This window comes from Apiospora marii, assembly GCF_038362585.1.
Source record: "Apiospora marii strain CBS 49790 chromosome Unknown utg000007l_segment0_segment0, whole genome shotgun sequence".
Taxonomy (NCBI): Eukaryota; Fungi; Ascomycota; class Sordariomycetes; order Amphisphaeriales; family Apiosporaceae; genus Apiospora; species Apiospora marii.
Window position 1 is genome coordinate 474,464 of NW_027117379.1, and position 21,331 is coordinate 495,794.

At 53.9% G+C, this 21,331-nt stretch overlaps 4 protein-coding genes across 4 annotated transcripts; 3 read left to right on the forward strand and 1 right to left on the reverse strand.

Annotated features, from left to right (window-relative positions):
* Positions 1–738: 738 nt before the first annotated feature.
* On the reverse strand, positions 739–8,055 carry PG985_010563 (anucleate primary sterigmata protein A; the record flags this gene model as incomplete). The annotated part of the gene is made up of 3 exons (XM_066830331.1): positions 739–893; positions 956–7,499; positions 7,579–8,055. The coding sequence occupies 3 exons, from the start codon at positions 8,053–8,055 to the stop codon at positions 739–741; spliced, it is 7,176 nt and encodes a 2,391-aa protein (XP_066681013.1).
* A 3,115-nt stretch (positions 8,056–11,170) lies between these two features.
* PG985_010564 (pre-mRNA splicing factor cwc24) lies at positions 11,171–12,238 on the forward strand (the record flags this gene model as incomplete). Its single annotated transcript, XM_066830332.1, has 1 exon — positions 11,171–12,238. The coding sequence occupies one exon, from the start codon at positions 11,171–11,173 to the stop codon at positions 12,236–12,238; it is 1,068 nt and encodes a 355-aa protein (XP_066681014.1).
* Positions 12,239–14,210: 1,972 nt separating this feature from the next.
* Positions 14,211–14,923, forward strand: PG985_010565 (C-8 sterol isomerase; the record flags this gene model as incomplete). The annotated part of the gene is made up of 2 exons (XM_066830333.1): positions 14,211–14,493; positions 14,556–14,923. The coding sequence occupies 2 exons, from the start codon at positions 14,211–14,213 to the stop codon at positions 14,921–14,923; spliced, it is 651 nt and encodes a 216-aa protein (XP_066681015.1).
* Positions 14,924–18,683: 3,760 nt separating this feature from the next.
* Positions 18,684–21,131, forward strand: PG985_010566 (uncharacterized protein; the record flags this gene model as incomplete). The annotated part of the gene is made up of 3 exons (XM_066830334.1): positions 18,684–19,220; positions 19,538–20,506; positions 20,841–21,131. The coding sequence occupies 3 exons, from the start codon at positions 18,684–18,686 to the stop codon at positions 21,129–21,131; spliced, it is 1,797 nt and encodes a 598-aa protein (XP_066681016.1).
* Positions 21,132–21,331: the final 200 nt, after the last annotated feature.

Consider the following 21,331-nt stretch of genomic DNA (forward strand, 5'->3'; position numbering starts at 1 on the left):
GCAGAAAGGCAGAGACATCACTGTAATCAATCAAACAAAAAGAACATGTAAAGAGAAGATCTCAATTCAACCGCTGCCATGCTTCTCTAACTACTTTTTTAGTTTGCTCAAAGCAGAAAAAGAGAAACGCTGATATATGATGATGATGATAGGTACGACGGAATGTGATGCCGTGTCGCATGCATGCTTGAACCGTTCCTTCCTGCTTAAATACCCGCCAATCCAAACCGCCTCACTCATCCACGCCCCGCTCCGAAAAGGCAGCAAGCAGGGAGAACAAAAACACAAGAGCGGCCGGAGTCTGTCAAGTCAAAAAGTTGGAACGCCATCTCGAACTCCGCAAGGCAAGTGTCGATTGTAACGCAAACGCGAGCCATTCAAGCTTGTACGCATACAAGGGTATAGAGATTAAGTTGCAGGGTGAAGTCGATCAATCAACCGAATCGAAAGACACACAAATAAAAAAAGGGACGATGAAATCAGTGAGAGTAGTAAAAAACAATGTACACCAGGAAAGGTCGTCGACGTCGTCAGGGTCCATAAGCGGTCTTCATAACTCAAATGGGGGCGGGGGCTTGTTCAAAGTGCAGATATAGCGATTGACTTGAATCGAAAAAGAGATCCATGCGTCGGTTGGCTCGAGTGGTATTAACTTCCAAAGGCTATCGAACATGTAATGATGCATGGTTTTTTTGTCGGCAGCGGAATTGCTGGACTCAGGTCTAGAGAGTAAGCGGCTTACCCCCGGGACCTCAAAGTAGTAGGTATCGAAGGGGTGGGCGTAGAGGACCGCCCAGGGTGAGCATGGTTGTGTGGTGGTGCGTTGAGCTGATTTGAGGAGTTGTGTCGGTTCCTCTTGGAGCTGTGCGACAGGGTCCCAACATCGTGTTTTCCTAGTACATTATTAGCAATCAAGTCTGAAGAATATCGTGGGGACAGATTCTTGGGAACTTACCATCGCAACAAGCGCGAACATTCTCGAGCCTATCAGACTCGCGGTCCTGCTGCTCGATGATCTGGCGCAACTCCTCGGCGCTGTCATTAACCTCGCTAGCCTCGTAGATGGCATTGTCTTGATCAGTCCTGCTCTTGCGGCCCATGCTGTTGAAGAGTCCACTACCATAGCGGCTCAGTCTCCCAATAGTACCAGGTCGCGCCGTACCCCTCTCGTGTGTTGGGGTCAGAGTCGGAATGGCCATCATATCGATGTTTGGGGATTCCGTCCTAGTCGTCCGCGAGTTGTAAGACGACAGCGATGCTGGTGCCCGCGACCGGGTGCCATTGGTCGGTCTCCGGTCCACGGCTGGGTTGAACTCGTTGACATCTTCCTGAGTAATGTTACCAGCAATCTCTTCCGTATCGGCCTGGCCCTCTTCGCCCGTTCGGAGCAACAGGTAAGAAAGAGCGTTGAACCACGTCTCGTGGCGTTGACCAGTGGTGCATGTGAACTTGATAGTTCGTCCAGGCGAGATAATCACCAGACTCTTGCGGTGCAGACCAGGTGGCATCGGGTTGTCGTCGGAGACCACCCGGACAGCTTCGATCGGAACACTCTTGGCTCGTAGTTCCGTCTTGCCCGCGGCCGAAGGATCACTAGTGCTCCAGTACAGGGTGCGTGTGTAGGGGTGGACCCAGAAGTATCGCCTGTGGCGGTTCTCGGACATTTCGCCCCGTCCTGCTTTGCGGGTGTACTTCCAGAGGTATTCACCAATCATTGTCTGGGTAATGGCCTGGATCATGCGAGGATCAGTGCCAGCGAGGTCGGACATATCGACGCCCATAGCACCGCCATTCGTGTTGAAACGCGTATCGATCTCGGAAGTGAACGAAGAGAGGGACGATTGCCTACTTCGGCCCGGTACTCGTGACGGAGAGGAGTGTAAATCGGCGTTTCCTAGTGCCGAGTTCGTCCGGCCTGCGCGAGGTGTGGGTGTGCCCAAACGAGGCTGAGACTGGGAGGCAAACGATGCCGGCGACATAGGTCGGTTCTCACGCGGCGTCCAAGGTCTGTTCTTGTAGGCCGAGGCGGGCATCAGCGGGGGTCCCATGGCGCCCTTAGCACCAGGTCCACTTGACGAGCCTGTGCGTGCCGCTTCGATGACCTCCCTATGATTAGCAGGCAGAGGTGGGACAGGGTGCATAGAGCTGTGGGCGCTGGCCGAGCTTCCCGGTCGTCGCGTGGGGATGGGCTCAGCTCCGGCGATAAGGCCAGAATCGCCACGGGCACTATCCTGGGAGGGGCGGCGTTGGTGACGGAAGGGTGATCCCGGTGTAGCGACGTATGGCGTGTGAACCACCGAGTCCGAAGATGTAGTTCGCTGATGCGGCTTCTTCATCATCAGATGCTCGATGCCTTCCGAAGTCAGAGCAGTTTGAGAGCCATTGTCTGATGTTGGCACCTGTGGCTTCCGCGAAGGACGTGCGTCAGTGTTAGTGGACATCTCCTTGAAGGGACGCTGAGATTCAGGTGTCTCGGGTCCTGCCATCGCAGAGCTGGGCGATTGGCGGGTTTCATCCTCGGCAATGAATGGCACGGCATTCTTGTCCTTGCCTCTTCTGCCCGAGGGCGTTTGCGGTTCAAGCTCGCGAGGGATAATGAACGCATCCCGCTTAGGGCTGCGAAGAGACTCTGCCTCCCCATTGGTCTGCTCAATAGGCTCGGTAGAGACCGCAGAGACGGTGGAGTAGTTTAGAGAGGGTTTCGCCACAGCAAGTGACTTTCGGAGCGCCTCTAGCTCCAAAGCATGGCCGGCAACGAGCTTCTCCTTCTCGGCCAAGCTTCCGGACTTCTGGTCCTCGAGCTGGCGTCTGTGCTCCTCGCGGATGCTGTCCAGATGACGGGCCAGGTTTGCTTCGTGCTCCGACTTCAAGACATCCAGTTGCTTCGAGTGATTGGATTTCAGTGCCTCAAGCGCAGCAGCGGTGGTCGTAGCGTGGGTGCCGTTAAGGGAATCAATATCCTTGTCGTGACTTGTCTTAAGGTTTGCAAGGGCCCGGTCTAGCGTTGTCTTATGCTCCGTGCGGAGAGACTCTAGGAGGCCACTGTGACGCAGATTGAGCTCATCGAGCTCCTTGGCGCGCGAAGCTTCGTGCTCGTCCCGGAGAGCTGCCAGGTCCTTTTCATGGGCTGCACGCAGAGCCTCGAGTTCCCTAGCCTGCGAGGCACCGGTTTCGGTGCCAATCGCCTTCAGCTTCAATTCATGGCTTGCTGCCATTTCGTCCTTCAGCTTGGCGATGGTGACTTCGTGTTCTGCCTGTCGAGACTTCAACTGTTCAGCATGCATGGCCGAAAGCTGGTCCAATTCCTTAGCCTTCTGAGCTTCAGCTTCGGCGCCGAGCGACTTGGTATGGATCCCGTGACTAGCTGAGAGTTCCTCAAGCGCTGCAAGCTTCGCCGCGGCAGCTTCAGCTTTGAGGGCCTTGACGGCTTCCTCATGAGCCTTGGACATCTCCTCGAGCTCCTTGGCCTTCAGACTGTCAGATTCGGTACGCAGAGCCTGGACGTGTTTCTCATGGCTGGAAGTCATGTCTTCAAAGTCCTTGGCCTTCGCGGCAGCGTACTCGGCTTGTAGATCTTCTACTTGTCTTCCATGAGCAGATGCTAACGCCTCTAACTCCTTAGCCTTAACGGCGGCCAACTCAACCTTCAGTGCATCCAACTGAGCAGCGTGTTCGGAAGAAGCTTGCTGCATAGATTTGGCCATGGATGCCTTGTGCTCCTCCTTGAGGTTCGCAAGTTGGTCGTTGTGCGACGAGAGCATTTCATCAATCTCCTTGCCCTTGGTGGCCAAAAGCGCGGCAGTAGCAGCCGCAAGCTCAGCCTCATGCTTGGAGGAAAGATGTCCAATTTCTTTGGATGTGGCAGCCGCGTGCTCGCTTCTCAAGGATTCCAGCTCTCGCTCGTGGTTAGCCTTCGCAGCCTCCAATTGTCGCTCGTGGTTGGCCTTCGCAGATTCTAAAGCCGCGGCAGCTGCGGCCTTATCCCTCTTGTGCGCCTCAACGATCTCAGAGTGAGCAGCATTGATCGCCTCGAGCTGTTGCGAGTGAGCAGCGTCGCCCTCGGATTTGGTCGACTCCATTTGCTTGGACAAAGCAGCCTTAAATCCTTCGAGTTCTTGAGCACTGGCGGCAGTATGCTCAGCTCGGAGTGCTTCAAGATCACTAGAGTGTTTCTCCTTGAGCGAGGCAAGTTCCTTGGAGTGGGAATCCATAAGTGAATCAAGTTCTTGGGAGTGGAACTTCCTGAGTGAGTCGAGCTGTTTGGCCATTTCTGCGTCAGCATCAGCCTTGGTTGACGCAATTGCCTTTGCGTGAGACGCGGTCAAAGCGGCGATGGCGGCGGCTTGTGCGGTATCACTCTCGTGCTTGAAGTTCTCAAGCTCCTTAGAGTGAGCAGCCTTGAGGGAGTCGATGGCTGAGAGGTGAGAGCTCTCACTCTTTGCCTTCACTTCTTCAAGAGTCTTTGCATGAGAGGCAGCCAGAGCTGCAATCGCTGCAGCTTGGGCCGACTGCGCTTCTTGCTTGGATTCTTCGAGCTGTTTAGCATGCTCAACTCTGAGGCTTTCCAGTTCCCGGTTCAGATGGGCAACGCTCTCATCATGCGCAGATTTCAGTTGCTGGCTATGCTTGGTCTGGAGGGCCTCCAGTTCTCTTGCCAGGGTCGCATCACCGTCGGTCTTGGTGGACTGCAGCTGTTCGGCATGAGTGGCCTTGAGAGACTCGAGTTCTCGGGCGAGGCGGGCATCCGAGTCAGCCTGGGAAGTGCGTAGTTGTTCCTCATGCGCAGCCTTGAGAGATGCGATCTCCTTTGCCAGGCTGTCCTCGCTTTCGGCCTTAGCCGACTTCAGCTGGGCAGCATGAGTAGCGGCAAGAGCGGCCAGTTCCGCGGTATGCGCAGAAGTAGCAGCGTCCTTGGACTGTTCCACCTGTGTAGCATGGGCAGCCTTCAGGGCTTGAAGCTCCTGACTGTGAGTCGCCTGCAGCTTGTTGTTCGCTTCATCGATCTGTGCAAGATGAGCGGCCTTGAGCTTCTCAAGCTCCTCGGCATGGGCCTCGTCACTGCCTTGCTTTGACTTGTCGATCTGCTCCGCGTGTGCTGCCTTGAGTTCGTCGAGATCCTTTTCATGGCTTGCACTCAGCTGCTTCTTGGCGAGCTCAATTTGTGCTGCGTGGGCAGCGACAAGAGCGGCAAGCTCAGCTCCATGGGCTGTATCACTTTGCTTCTTGGTAGAAATCAGTTCATTCTCGTGATACGCCTTGAGAGTCTCCAGCTCGGAAGAGTGCTTGGCCTTGAGCTCCGATTCGATCTGAGCAATCTTGGCCTCATGCTCAGTGCGGAGGGCCTCGAGCTCAGCGGCATGTGCTGCAGAAGCTTCCGCGGACTTGTTGGCAAGCTCGGCGTGAGAAAGCTTCATGTTGTCCACTTCTTGCGCATGGCGAGACTTGGCTTCCTCCAAGGCACGGCTCAACGCATCAGCATGGCTTGCCTTGAGCGAGTCTACAGCTGTGGCGTGGGCAGTCGCGTTTTCGGCGTGCAGTTGCTCGATCTGTTTAGCATGCTCCTGTTTGAGGTTTTCGGCATCCTCGTGAGAGAGACCGATATCCCTGGTAGGGGGCGACGGGAACTTGGCAAGGTTTTCGTCCAAGTACTGAGTTCCAATCTCGCTATACTCCGAAGGCGCGAACTGGCTGATGACTGTGTTCATGGACAGATGCCGGTCGACCGCGGTCCCATGAGCAATGGGAAACAGCCCCGGAAGCGGCTCGGTCATCATACCGCTTTCGACCATGAGCATACGCGGCATCGCAGGCACCGGAGGAACAGGTGGTGGCGGAGACATTGTCCTGCTCTTGATAGATCCTGGTCTCGAGTTATAGATACTCCTGCTGGGAGTAGCAGAGCGGTTCGACTCATTGTCACTACCATCGAAGTCGCCTAGCTCAGCTGCCAGGTTCTGAATGCCTTGCTGAGGTGTTGTAGCAGTGCTGCTTTGAGTGTAGCTTGCGGGACTGTTGAAGCTGGGATCCTCGCTGTTCTGTCGAGATCGCCTGAAACCGCCTCGGCTAACGCGTACAGGGAACCTGGGTTGAAGAGGCGGGAACTGGTGGGAGGTGGGCGTTCGTCTCCCATCAAAGCCATACTCGTCATCTGTCGTAGCTGTGCTGTCTATAGAGCCCTTGTGAGCATACATTTGACTCGGTGGGCGGCGGCCTCTGAGCGTGTTCTTCGAGGGACTATCTGTTTCTGTCATGGCATCGTCGGAGCTGGAGAAGTCCTCTGCGCCAGTATGGAAGTCATCCGTGGTTTCGCCGCTACGATCGTTGGCAGTGTCGAATTCTTGGTCTTGATCGCTGGTCTCATGAGCGGTTTCGAAGTCATCAGTCTCGATGCTCTCGGCAACTGCTGGAACACTTGACCGTTGTGTCGAGAAGGAACGGTTGTTCGTGATGGTGCCGTCGTCCGTCTGGTCTTCCCAGTCTTCCTCGTCGATATAGATCTCGCTACGAACAGGACGCAAATTACCGAGCAGCCGCGGCGGTGGCTTCTTGAAGTCCTTGGTTTCGCTCTTTCTGGGGCGTCTCTTCTCAGGCATGGGATCTTGGCGAGTCTTCTCCAGCTCATCCCGGGCATCTTGGAGCATACGTCTGAGCTCGAGCTTCTCGGTCTTCTCCCTGTGAACGTTGGTTCTCAAGCTCTGGATAGTTCGCTGGGCATGGGAAAGGGATGTCTTGAGCGTCTCAGACTCGAGCATTGTGTGTCGCAGAGGTGTGCCCTTGATAGGTGACGGGGGAGGCGAGTCATCTGGAGTATCTCCGCCATGGGCGGTCTTGAAATCATCATCGTTCCCGCCGAGGACTTCCTGTCGATCACTCATTCTGCTCCTTTGCGATGATATCGCCTTTGCAAGTTCTTGGTTTTGGCCAGTCAAGTCCTCGATCTTCCGGTTCAGCGCATGACGCTCAGAATCAGCCATCACAAGATTGCGTTTCGCAGCGCCCAACTCAACATCATGAGTTTTGATGCTAGCTGCGTACTCGTCGGCCAATCTAGCGTGGTTCATCTTGGCCTCGTCCAGCTCTCGTTGCGCGGAATTCTTCTCGGCCTGGAGTATACTGACGGTTTGCTGGAGTTTCTTTTCCCGGTTGGTACTGTCCCTTTGTGCAGCCGTGAGTTCGTGGACTTGAGTCTCGAGGCTCCAGTTCTCGTCCTTGTATCTGCTCTCGCTCTCATCCAAGACCTTGACTCGTTGCTGGAATCCTTCGGCGTCATACTCGAGCCTGGACTTCTCGACCTTGATGTCACGAAGCTCCTCTTCTTTCTCGGCAAGTATTGATTGCAGATTCCGCACTTGGGCGATCAAGGATGTGCTGATCTCGGCCGCGAATTCGATATCGTGTACACGCTGTGCGGGCTGGTTTCGAAGTTTGCGGTTTGGGATGCCCAGTTTTGACGGAGATGCGATTGCCTGGGCTTCGAATTTGGAAGGGCTGATAGACCGCTATAACATAGAAAAGATTAGTGGTCCATTTTCTCGTAGATCCAGGATTCTCTGCAACCAGAAAAGTTAATGTGCTTACCCTGCCACCCTTGCCCTCAGGCGCAAGTGATCCTTCACCGGCCTCGTTGCTTGGAACGCGGGCCTTGGGCAAGAAAGCCCTCGCGGTCTCCCTGGCGACTTCATTGTAATCGCGCTCGATCTCGACAAGCTTCTCCTTGAGCTCTTCGGAAAGCTCGCCTTCGGCTTGCTGGTCGACAACTTCCTGTAGCCTGTCCTCGAGTTCTTGCCGTTGGGCCACTAGAGCAGTGCCCAATCGTCCGGCTTCCTCCATGCGGCGGTCCGTCTCGGCAAGATGTGCTTCTAGTGCTCGTTTTGCTTGCTCTGGTGAGGCATTGGGGCCAAGGGCGAGAAGTTGGGGGTCGAAGTTTGCAAAACGCTGGCGCGTGCTGTCCCTCATTGGGGAGGGGATCGATTCGTCAAACGGGTCATTATGGAATGCGAAGCCAGGAATGGGCGACGAGGGGGGCTCGTCACCCGCTGCTGACCATGCGGCCATGATGGGCGGATATTCGTGGTTGCCGTATTCTCGAGGGAATGCACTGCATTAGGTGCGCAATTTCCCTTGAATTAGATGTGCGACATGCAGGCCGTAGTCCCTCGCCTGCTGAAGCAACCAGAAATGTTCCGAGGTTGTTGTTGCGAATCGTGCGCCGAATGCTTCGTAATGATCGGATAAGGCGCGGGGCCGAGAAAAGCGAGTGCAAAAACGGCAGGTGCGGCAGACCTGTCTGCAGCCAGGAACGCAGGGCAGCAAACTGGCCCGAGGAAGCTCAGTTGGTTCTGTTTGTGTATTCTCAACAAGAATGCACAGGTCGCGCGCTCAGGAAACAAAAGATCCCCTTTTTGGCGCCAAACAGAAGACTCGACGGGTGCTCTTAGTCTCAGTTGCACGAAATGGGCGGAATGCTTTCAAACTAGGCGATATGGTACAGCGTCTCAATAATGGGGTCTGGCCGGGTTGTCGGTCTTGCGGACAGCAGAACGCGCCCAGGAATTGACTGAGTCGGGTCGGACTAGTCTAGCTGGCTTGCTCGGGCTTTTGGCGTGTCGCGCTCTGACGGGCTTCAAATGCTTCAATCAAAGCGGCAGAAAAGTGGAAGGACCTTCTGTATTTTGCCTCCTTGTCGGGATCGGTAATCTGTCGTGTTTCTGCACAGCTGTGTACGTTCTACTGTTCAGCAACTGTCGGCCTTCTTGTACCAACTAACCTACTGGATGCGCTCCAAAACACATGGCACACATACACACACAATTGGTGGCACGGCAGGAAAGATGGAGACACAACGCCGATGCAGGGATCCGGGGATATCTTACATGCACCAGATATTCGATCAAAAAGAAATGAACGAGCCGTAGGACTCTGCTAATTCGCTCTTGTCGCAAGCACAGCTGCCCTAGATTCCGATTTGAAATTTTCAGTTTCCAAACAGAATCCCAAACAGGTCGATGAGGCGGTCGCAGTCTGGGCCAGCAAAGGGGAAAAGTCGAATGTAACGCGGTAGCTGCCGTCGAATCGAAATGGCCCAAATTGCCGGGAAACAGGGATAGTAAGACAATTACTCTTTTAAAAGGCGAGAAGAAAAATAGTCGAATTGAACGTGAAAGTCGTCGAATTAGTCCGTCGCAAGAAAATCCTCGTTCGTAGGGGGTGGGTTTTTGGTCTTCTATAGGAGAAACAAAAAACAAGATGCACAATAGTAAAGAAATAAGTAAACAATTAGCCGATGTGGTGAGTCAAACGAGTGGAGGGGTGGTGATAGGAGAACGCGTCTCTGGACCGGATTCCCATGTGCAAGTAAACAATAGCAAGAAGAAGGGACGGGAAGGGAGGCACGGGAGACCAGGACAGCGACGGCTCTGGACACCCCAGACTTAATGTCTTTGTTATGAAGAGATGTCTCGCGATGCGAACAACCCTATAGAAAGGAGGTAATAAGGGAGTGAGGGAGAGAAGAAAAAAAGAGAGAGGATGCGAGATGCTACGAGGGTTAGCAGCCAACAGACAGACCAAAAAGAGCAGGTCGACGATGGGAGAGAGGGAGAGAGGGAATGGAGCGCGAGCACAGCACCACTTGGGATTGATGAAGAAAATGGCAAATGGTGCCCCCATTGAGATGGGATATTGTGGACGAATTTCCCAATCGGGCTCCCAGGTCAGAGCTGGACAGGCATCGTGGGACCAGTTTATGGGTGCAGGCCAGGGGTCAAGGGTCGATGCCAGCAGCAAGCGGGATGTGCCTGGCACCAAGCATGCACACCAGCAGAACGACCAGACTACTGCGAGCCTAGGGAGGGCCAGGAGCCAGGGTGCGGTGAAGTGGGAAATGCGCTTAATACGGGAGATCCGACTTGCCATGTCATCGTCACAGGTTTACGAGAACCACGAACTACTCTCTGGCTATTTTAATAGATCATCTCTTCATGCCCGACCGTTTTTGCTAAGGCGTTCGAAGCTGCTTCCATGCGGAGCTCTCTCGAGCTCTCGACTTTTTCTTCCCCCTTCTAGCCAACAACAGTCTAAAAGGCTGCACTAGGAAACGTCATTCCCATGGCTTGAGGCTGGAGATGATATTAATTGTTTACCTATCAATGCCATTCACAATCCAGGCATCCATAACATCTACCAGCTATAGATGGGCAAGCTGGGATTGACTGCCGTCCGTAGCAGTTGGTGCGAGTCCATCTGGGCTTCCACGCGTTAATGAGTGCGACAATAGCCCTGGAGTTCCACCTCTCTTGCAACCACAGAGCCTCCCAACCCAACACACCTGACACCCCCATACTTACCCAAATATGCGATGTTCACGGCGACAGTGACTTGTACATGCGCATGCATATGCATGCACGTTGGTAGAAGAACCAGAATGGTCGCCGCATTGTGGAAAAGCAAGCTCCAACGGCTGCGAATCATCTTTGAGGACTCACGGTTGCCCATCGCTACAGTCAACTCTCTTTGCCCGACTGACGAGTTATTGACATGCGAACTTCAAAACAGGCCGGAACGCGTCAAGCGATTGGTTGTTGCCGGCATTCTTTTGACACGCGCGCATGAATCTGGTGCAGGACGCCAATTTTAGAGCTGCGGACCTAGAGAACGCTAATGGTGGGGTCTCTCGCGAGCAGTCCTTTTTCCCCTCTGACGAGCACACCTGAGCTGAGTTTCTTTGTTTTTGTTCAACCTTCTGCAGCCAGCTCATCTGCTGCGCTTGGCTGGGAACCGTTCGTGCCGCCCGAGGGGGCTGCTTGTTTGCCCGTCGCGTCCTCGACACTGGAAAACGAACGTCTGCTCCTATATTGAACTCCGCCCCAAGGGAGACGCACCTTTGGGCCACCACCCCCACTGCCCCACACTCATTGACCTGGATGCTTGATCGTTATCTAATTGGCCCCTTAACACAAGGCTACGCTAAACTGTATTTGTCAGCTTCAGCCACAAGAGCTTCGGGAGGCAGCTCAGACTTGCGGCTGTGGCAATCATTGCATGGGTTCGGATCTTTCGTCATTCAGCAACCGCAGCCTTGGCAGATTTATGAAAGACATCCCATTGGAGACTGCCCCATTCGTAATAACATCTTTTAATTCAGTCGTTCCGGGATTCATCTAAAATCATCATGACCGATACCAACCCTCCGGCTGCTGCTGCGCCAGCAGATGGCCCCATCGCCCCGGTGTCGCTCTTCAAGAAGCGAGGCGCAAAGGGCAAGGCCGCGATGCGAAAGCGCCCAGCAACGCCTCCGCCAGCAGAGAGAAACAGCGATTCCGATTCCGACTACACATCATCCGAAAACGAATCCGGCCAGAGGGTGAAGCGGCGGAAGAAGAACAGCGCCGTCGTCACGGCCTCCTCCAAAAACAATGTTTCGGCGCCGCAGCACGAGTCCGCGACGCTCTTCGAGGCCGATCGAAGCGTGCCCATGACCAGCACCAATGACGCGACCAAACAGAGCAACTGGTACGATGAAGACAAGAATCTGCTGGGCAAGACGCGCGCGATGCCGAGCAAGACGTCTGCCGACACCCCCGACGAGCCAGCGCAACCCGACGGCACCTACAAAGGCCTAGCCAACAGCAACAACTTCATCCAGAAGAACCCGAACGCACCGAAAAAGTCCGTCGGTCCCATCAAGGCGCCCACCAACATCCGCACCGTGACGACGACCGACTTTGCGCCGGACGTCTGCAAGGACTACAAGCAAACGGGCTTCTGTGGTTTCGGCGACAACTGCAAGTACCTACACGCGCGTGAAGACTATGCGCAAGGCTGGAAGCTCGACCGCGAGTGGGAGAACGTCACCAAGGGCAAGAAGAACCTCGGCGGTACAGTCGTGGCCAGCGCCGACCGTAGCGGCCGATCCAAGGACGACGATGATGATGAGACGACCGAAGCCGCCATGCTTGAGAAGATCCCTTTCGCTTGCATTATCTGCAAGGGCCCTTACCGGAGCCCTGTGGTAACGAGGTGCGGCCACTACTTCTGCGAGCCGTGCGCCCTGCAGAGGTATAGGAAAGACCCGAGCTGCGCTGCCTGCGGCTCGGGAACGAGTGGAGTCTTCAACAATGCGAAGAAACTCTCTCAGCTGCTGGACAAGAAGAGAGAAAAAGCAGCCAAGAGGCGGCAAAAAGCTATTGAAAATGGCGAGGAGGTACCTGAAGACGAGGAAGAGGCTGCGGCTAAGTAAGATGCTTCTACCATAGCATTTAATGAACAAAATCGTCAAATGTAATTATCAAAGCTTATCGACGAATACTTGAGCCTTGGTGAACACTGTAACATTCACAGGATATTACACACATGCAATTTATACCTACATTTTGGGATCATCTATAAGGAGATGTCCTGGCGAACTGTTGGTAAGCAAGGCCTTGCAGTCACCCGGCGACACACATACCTTCGCTCCCTCTCACTCTCCGAATCTGCTGTATGTACGGATACATACCATCAACCCTTAGCTAAGCCCTGCCGTTCGTTAATCCTTATTGTCTGTATTAGTGCCCCATCCATCGCAGTGGTATGTAGTGGCGCAGTTTGATTTGCAATGAAACGGGCTGTCCCGGGCCCCATGGTCGCCCGCGCGGCGTCGATTCCCCGCCGAAAACAAAGGGGCTAAAAGGAGATTTGGGAAGCTTCCACGAGATCCCAGCCCAGGGTCGTAGTACGGAAAGAAGTTCAATAGAAGGCCGTTTCGAATTGCGATATATTTATCTCTCGGATCTTCGAGAAATAGGGCGGAGAAAATAATTAGAGGTCTCAATACCCCTGACACCTGGTGCCTGGCGATGGCATAACGGTCCGACCTTTGCTACTCACCCACACTCACTAATATCAACTGCACCACAGGTCTGCTGTGGGGACATTATGATGTGTGGCGCGTGACATGTTACCTATGTCGTCGCCATGAGAATGAATACCGAGGCAACTCCGCCGCGTACCTACAGCTAGTTCCTTGAGCCGTTTAATGTTCATCAAAGGCATCTTGCGCTGCGTTTACTGACACAGATGTAGGTATTGCACCAGACGGGAGACCCGAACGAAATATCAAGCTCCTGAGTTCGACACACATCTGTCAGGGCCGTCTCCTGATCACAGCTCCAATATGGTCGAGGGACTAAACGCCCCTCCCATGGTTCGTATTAAACTGGCTGTAATACACATTATGAATGGGTCATTGAGTGCACACCCGTCAACCGCGCATGTCCAACCTGGTCTGTTGAGAAGTCTCAAGTCTGTCCCCGACGCCCCTTTGCGGCTTTTATCTGACAGGTTTGCCACATTCTAGCCGAGGTTTTTCGTTGCTTCGCTCTGGGGAGTTTTGAAGAGAAACGCATCCTGGCATCTCGTTAACTCGGCTTAAGGGAACCAACCCATCGTGACCACCAGTTTGACTGAGAGATTATGAACCCAAATACATACATAGCAAAAAGGTAAATGCCTTTCGTAGAAAGGCGAAACTGCGGTTAGCCAAGATGCCCATCATTCCAGCTCAAGTAGGGTGCAATACTAAACACCGAGGCTTGGCCCACCATCGATGCTTCGTCTCTTTCATCGCTCAATAGGCGCAAGAAGCCATAGTTGGGACCCCATACTATCCATCATCAGAACGGTAGGAACCTCGAGGCGGTCGGAAAATCAGGGTTGGCTTTAGTTTTTCATTTCATATCTCTTTCCCTCAATGTGCGCGCCCCTCGCAAAATGCTCACACTGCCTACCCTCGTAGTACATGACAAGATAAACTCGGTACGGAATTTCTTTGCGGGCCCTTGTCTCTCATGGAGGCTCAACATGCACCCGAACGGCACAGTAGCCAAGTGGTGTTTTCTTAGTTAAGCGAGAGTAGGTTCCTCCGTCTTGAAGGGTCCCTCCGATAATCATCCCCACCGCTACAGCTGGGCAAACACGGTTATGCACCCTGCACTGCAGGGAAAGTCTTTCGCGGGGTGCCATCACGACTTGGTACCATTTTGGGTTACCGCCAACCAAGCTCACCGCGCACCACGAGATCGACCAAACTTGGGGTGGCTGACAGCAAGGCTGGAGAGGTGCAGTCACCGTAAGTTTTTGGTTTCCTCTTCCTCAAGCGCAATTGTTCTGCTTTGCTTCTTCTCTCTACCCCCTTGTCCGCCGCTCAGAACCAGCAAGCAGACTTGGGCACAATGGCGCGACCTCTGGCTATCATCACGATCCTGGTCGCAGCACTGTCGTCCCTCTTCTACATGCTGGATCGCAACCTGGAGTCTTTCTACATCTTCCAGTTGGACCATCTCCATGACCTGGCCAAGCGCGGCATCGCCGCTCATGGAAATGACACGCGCTCCATTGTTAACTACATCACGTCGGAGCTGAACGAGATGTACCCGAACTACGTCAACCTGAAGCAGGAGTGGTTTTTCAACAACCACGGCGGCGCCATGGGCTCCATGTTCATCATCCATGCCAGTCAGTACCCTTCAGTTCCAATGTCACATACAGCAGCCAATCCCTGACATTACTCATTCTAGGCATCACAGAATACCTCATCATCTACGGCTCCGCCATCGGCACCGAGGGCCACACCGGCCGCCACACGGCCGACGACTACTTCCACATCCTGACGGGCGAGGAGTGGGCGTACCGGGCGGGCGACTACGTGGCCGAGGTGTACCGCCCCGGTTCGGTGCACCACCTGGTGCGGGGCGAGGCCAAGGGCTACCGGATTCCGGACTCGGGCTGCTTCGCCCTCGAGTACGCCCGCGGCTGGATTCCGCCCATGATGTTCTTCGGGCTCGACGACGCCCTCTTCAGTACCCTCGACCTCCCGACCGTCTGGACCACCACCGTCGTCACGGCGCGCGAGATGCTCGGGAACCTGCTCGTCGGCAAGTTTTAGGGACGGGGGAGAGGGGAGCGAGGGGAGCGAGGGGAGGCGTGGGGGAGGGGGGGTTTGGATGTGTGGAGTGTGCTTCAGATACGTGATAGGATGTGAGATATACAAGTAATAAGAGAACATCCCGTGTCGTGCCCAGATACATGGCTTGGTTATATCTGACTCATCTTATGTGTCAACCGGAATTCCTAGTGTACGTTCATGTATATCTCCCTCGAGGTGTAAGATACGGAATTTGGTAGTCTGAGCAATGCAGGATATCAAGCGGCAAGGTTATTGCTGAAACTCCTGGTCATTCCTCGTTAGACTCATGTCTGCCCGTTTTGATAAGGGTGTTCACTTACGGCGATCCGCATGCTATACAACATCAACATGTTCAAGCAAGACAAGATGTTTCTGGTTATGATGAGGTTGATAATTGGAAAGGCTCTGTAGTGTGACCGGGCCAGATGCCTCTCAATAGATGGTACACACCTTGCATTGGGCGTGGGCAAGCTATTCCCGACGTCAAGTGTGTTGGAAGGGACCATCCACTTCAAAGGCGTCATACCCGAAACGGACTACACATCTGTAATGTTGTATGATACGCTGCAAGATGCAGAATGTGCTGTAGTCATAGTGAGGCCTCAATTCGACCAATTCTCATGTGTGTCTGGTAGTGGAAATTCAACTCACGATTCTGGGTCGATGTAGGTGAATAGGTGGCATCAACGACAGCCAGAACCGGTTGATACATTCTTGACGTGGGCATTCGCGTAATGAGAGGAATGGTTTTCATCCCCTTGCCGTAGTTTAATCAAAGGTGTTGGAGTCAAGAGTACGAGATGGGCTGTTTTTGAACCAATTTACTACTATGCTCTGAAGAAAGGTAGATATCATGATGAGCTGTGTGGCATTGCGCAGCGTAACATTATTCTACATGCTGTTGCTTATGTGCTAGGTCTTGGCTCGCCGTGGATAGGTTATTGATACTGCCAGGATCTTGGTTGATCTGGTGATCTGGGCCCCTTCGTAAATTATTTCATTGTGGGTGGTCGTCCGACTCGATTCGAACAGGTTGGTCCTACAGCGTTCTGCTTGACAAGCTTCAGAGGGGTCAGCTTCAGCAGCTGTGATAGGCCCTTGTGCTCTCTGTGTTCCATGTGCCCTCCAGCGCCCTTTGTAGGTTGCTGGTGGCAGCAGCTACTAGGGACTTTGTATTGCATGTGGTACCATTTCATACCTAGTAGGAAAATTGTGGTTAGCATGTGCTACTGATATCGTGCTATAGGCTTCCTTGAATGGATGCCTACTTAGTATCCATGGGATCCCTAGTAGGTGCTTTCCCTGTAGAATCAGCACCACTAGAGGTTATATAGGCCAATAACATCGGCGATTATTGTAAATTGGTTCATAGCCATTGGGGTGGGTGGTGCGGTGGCCCGATGGCTATGAGCCAGTTTATCTTTTTGTTTCTCCCGCGTTCCCTTGCGATTCACCCGCCGGTCTAGAGTTCGAATCTTATCCATGTCACCTGCCTTTGGAATAAGCCACTGATACTGCATTGTTGGTTTGTCTTCACTGTATTCACATTCCTTACAGGACCCCTGGGCCTCTTATAGGCTAATAACTCGGCGACTGATATGAACTGATTCATTGCCATCGGTGGCGCGATGGCAGTGAATCAGTTCATTTTTGTTTTTGCTATGGCATTCCCTTTCAACTCACGCGGTCTTGTGTTCGAATCTGCTTCATCCCACCTATCTTTACCAACAGATCAGGATTTCTTAGTAAATGCTACTACACATGTTTGCCCCAGCAGGCTCATAATCAGTACCTGGTAGTGTAGTTTCAACACAGTAGATCACGACGATAATGCGTGTTGTATATAGAAACAGTTGACGAAAATAGAAAACGGGCTGCAAAAGCAATGCCTCGACAGACGCACTTAGCAACACTAAATATTGGCTTTGGACCAAGCACATGCTCTTCTTGTTGTCCCTGCATGCTCTTCTTGTTGTCCCTGCCCATTAGCCGCACATCTCCCTTGTCTACAATGAACATATTATCACTCACACTGCAACGTTTTACATGCATCTTCATTGGTTAAAGGCTTACCTTTCAGTCTAAGGGCTTGGGGGATTCATGTTTATTAGCATACTACCACTTCATGTAGAACATCTCGCGCGTCTTCCTCAGCGAAAGGTCACTGGTGTGCTGATCACTTAGCCAAAGGCGAAGTCCGGGGAGCTTTGGGAGCTAGCCCAGCTCTCCTCCAGTCCCCCCACGGGATGCCGTCCCTGGGGTCGCAAATGGCGCACACACCCGTAAGTGAAGGGAGTGTATTCTCCTGGAGTTTTGGGCACTCGAACTGATTGTATTCGTTGTCCCTTTCCGGGCAGCTGGTGCATGTCGAGATCTCGTTCACGATGATCTTCCCGCTCTGCTTGCATTTCTTGCAGTGGAAGAGCTTGCTGTCGATGACACACATCCTGGCTGGACTTGAAGTTGCAAAGGTGGATGGCTATGCTTGTGTTGGATTGGATCAAATGGGCTGGAGGGAACTTGTTGGCGATTCATGTTGTTGCCCAAACCTCTGGACCGACCGACCATCTGTATTTGAAGGCAGCCTTGGGGTAAAACTAGCTGTCTGTTTTTATTACATCCAAACGAAAACCTCCCATCTTATTCTTTGTGGTGTCTTGGCGATACTAATGTTTGTACGCAGTGTCAGACCTACCTCCCTATGTATGCATGCTATAGAAGCATGATGGCCTGTGTCTGTTTGTCTAGGACGTGATGATGCAGGTTTGACATGTACTTTTGAAGACTCCCATACATGGCTATCGGAAGCTTCGAGTTCCCTGGAGCACAGAACAAGATAGGCAAGGAGCTGTTCTGAGAGAAGATCCGGGTTACCTCCCAGGTCAGATGAGCATGAGCCCCAACGATTGCTCAGATACGGAAGAGAACTTTCAGTTGATGCCTTGACAAATCAATTGATGTTTGACTTCCAGACGAAGTCCTTCAGTAAATCTTCAGTTTTGACATGTTCGGGGAGCCTCGTATGTCACAGCCATCACATGTTGCAACGGGGGTAAACGTACGTATGGAGCACGCGTGTAATTCATTTGGGGTACACGTGTACAAAAAAAAAAAAAAAAAAAAAAAAAAAAAAAAAAAAAGAAAAAGCAGATAAGAGGTTTTGCTCAAACTCAGCGAAAGCTGACCTCGAGCTGAAAATGGTTCTAGATAAGAATTGAGGTATTTATTTACCTGTCCCAGACAGTCCAGCAGTGGATTTGTTGATTGAAGCTGTTCGCGGCCCCTTTACGTGAGGTTGCAATAAGATAACCGCTCGCCCGACGGCTCGACCCGTGCCCGCTAAGGAGCGTTTGGCTTAGCGGGTCACCCATGTACCCCACACTCCCATGTCATCAGCGGCATTGCGTATGCACCTGCCCGAAACAGCTAACCAGCCACCGTCTGATCTCCCTGCGATGGTCGTTGCTCGTTGCTGCCTGTGCCGCAAAGAATGGCAAGCGGCCGCAGGAATAAACCGTCTTGATTATTCCACTTACTCCAGGTCACAACAGTGGAATGAACGAACACCGCTGTAATAATATTCCGTAGAATTGCTTGTTCATACGGAGACTTGTCCGGTTTATTCCCGCAGGGGCTCGATGGTCTTGAATCGCCTTCGTCTGGGGAAGAAGAGTTCCAGCAACCATCGTTGTTTCATGCAACACACTGTCGCATTGGTATAACCCCTCAATCGAACACGATGGGGCAAGCAGCAGCCCCAACGCCCAAGGAGGGCCAACCGCCGCAGGAGCGGGAGCCGCCAAGAGCTGCACGTAGGACAATCCCCAACTACGTCTGGCAGACCCTCATCGTCCTGGAGCTCCTCTACCTCCTCTATCCGACGCTGCTCTCCCTGCCCGGCCTCGACCACCTCGTCCCGCCGCCCAAGTCGTCGACTCCCGGCCACTGCGGCGGCGGCGCACCCTCGTCGCGTTTTGGCCGCTTCCCTCGAGCCGACGACCCCTTCCGCTTCATCCCCTGCACGGCCACGAGCCTGCCGCCCGCCCTCGACGACCCCGAGCCCGAAAAGTCATGGGCGAAGCTCTTCGATCCCAACCCCGACCACTGGAACTGGGGCAACCGAACCTCTTCGTCGGCGGCGGCGGCGGATGCCACCGGGCGAAATGACCCATATGCCGGCCGCGGCATCTACATGTGCGGCTACCTTGATGTCCCACTCGATTACACCAACAAGTCCGACCCGCGCATCGCAAGACTTGCCGTGACCAAGTTCCAAGTCTCTGGGCTTTCAAAGCATACCAACTCCTCGTCTAGCAAGACGGAACGTACAATTGTCGTAAACCCCGGCGGTAAGCGACTTTCGATGTTTATTCCGTCCCTATCCAGTCTTTATTCCACCAATACAGTGTTTATGCCACGTTATCCCAATGTTTTATAAGTGAAAGAGTCACCGTTTATCCGAGAATCTCCTATTATTCCCTCTGGAGATATACTGTTCACGCCAAAAAGAGTAATTGCTGACGCCGAGAATCGATAGGTCCTGGCGGTAGCGGCACCGAGTATACCTGGCGGGCGGCGGAGGACATCACGGAGCGGCTCAGCGGCGGCCGCTACGATGTCCTGGGATGGGACCCGCGCGGCGTGAACACTTCGCTGCCCGCGGTATCCTGTTTCCCGGCCGACGCCGACCGGGACCGCTGGGCGCTGGCGACGCAGAAGCACCGCGCCGCCGTGGACTCGCCCCAGATGCAGCTGGAGCTGATGAACGCCTACAACAACGCCACCTTGCGCGCCTGCTGGGAGCGCCAGGGCGACCTCGGCCGCTTCCTCAGCACGGCCTTCGTGGCCCGCGACGTCGAGGAGATCCGCAAGGCCCTCGGCGAGGACGAGCTGACGGGCTTCATGGTCAGCTACGGCACGGGCATCGGGCAGACGTACGCCAACATGTTCCCCAACAGCGTCGGCCGGCTCATCCTCGACGGAACCGAGTATGTGCGGGACCATCGCCTCGCCGGCGGCTTCGGCTGGACGGCTCTCGATAACGTCACCGATGCTTGGCACGACGGCTTCTTGGGCGAGTGCCTGAAAGCCGGGCCGGAACATTGCGCTCTCGCCAAGGGCGTCGACGGCAGAGGATTCAACACGCTGACCGAGCTTAACGTGTGGGTGCGGGGATTCATCAGCTCTCTGGTTTCTCGCCCGCTACCGGCTTACACGGCGAAGAGCGGTCCCTCCCTGGTGACGTACTCGGAGGTTGTGGGCGCCATCTACTCCAGTCTCTACAACCCCCATAGCTGGAAGGCCCTGGCGCAGATGCTGTACGAGCTCGGCCACTACAACACCACCCTCGCGGGCGAATTCCTCGAGCGCCAGTGGGAGTATGACCCGACCCAGCCCTGCCCATCTGCCAGCAAGAAGAAGAAGCCCTCCTCCGAGGAGCTCACTCTCATGGTCGTCTGCTCTGATTCGTACGACGACACCAACCCGGGCCTGGACTGGTGGAATAACCAGTGGGACGTCATGACCAATCAGTCCTGGATTGCAGGCGACTCGCGGTTCTTCGTCTTCGCCTGCCACCATTACACCCGTTACTGGCCCAAGCCCGCCGAGGTCTACCGCGGCGACCTCAACCACACCCTGCAGAACCCGGTAAGCGATTTTCGGTGTTTATTCCTCCTTGATTCGGTGTTTATTCCGTGTTTATTCCACGTTATCCTAGTGTTTTACGAGGGAAAGAGGAACTGGTTATTCGAGAAATTCCTATTATTCCTCCTTGCACGTCCTGTTCCCTCCGAAAAGAGTTAATGCTAACGCCGAGAGTCGATAGGTGCTGCTGGTCGCCGAGGTGTATGACCCGGCCACGCCGCTGCGCAACGGGCGCCGGCTCCTCGGGGAGATGGGCGATAATGCGCGCCTTATCGTCCATCATGGCTACGGCCACTCGTCCGGCCGCGACCGCTCGGCCTGTACTGACGCTCGCTTGAAGGCGTATATTCTGAACGGCACGCTGCCCGAGGAGCAGGAGACGGACTGTTACGCTGATGAGAAGCCGTATCTGTACGGCGCGAAGAAGGATGGCAAGGCCGGCTCGCTCGCGGCTGCTGCTGCGGTCGAGGGCGGGTTCGATCCCGTGGCTTCTTGGCGTGAGCATCTGAGGGAGGCTCAACACTTTCGTGGTATGAAATGACCAAACTAAGCATGCTTGAGAGGAGTAAAATTTCGGTTTTCAAAAAGTTGCTGTTCCCAATCAAGGCAAAGGTACTGCTCCCATCACATCGTTCAATGTTGTGCGAAGTAAAAAAATGTATTATGTCACTAGAAGGATCCGTATAGCTGATTACTACCTACCTATTACTCAGTACACTAGCTTGTCGACCACTGACCTGA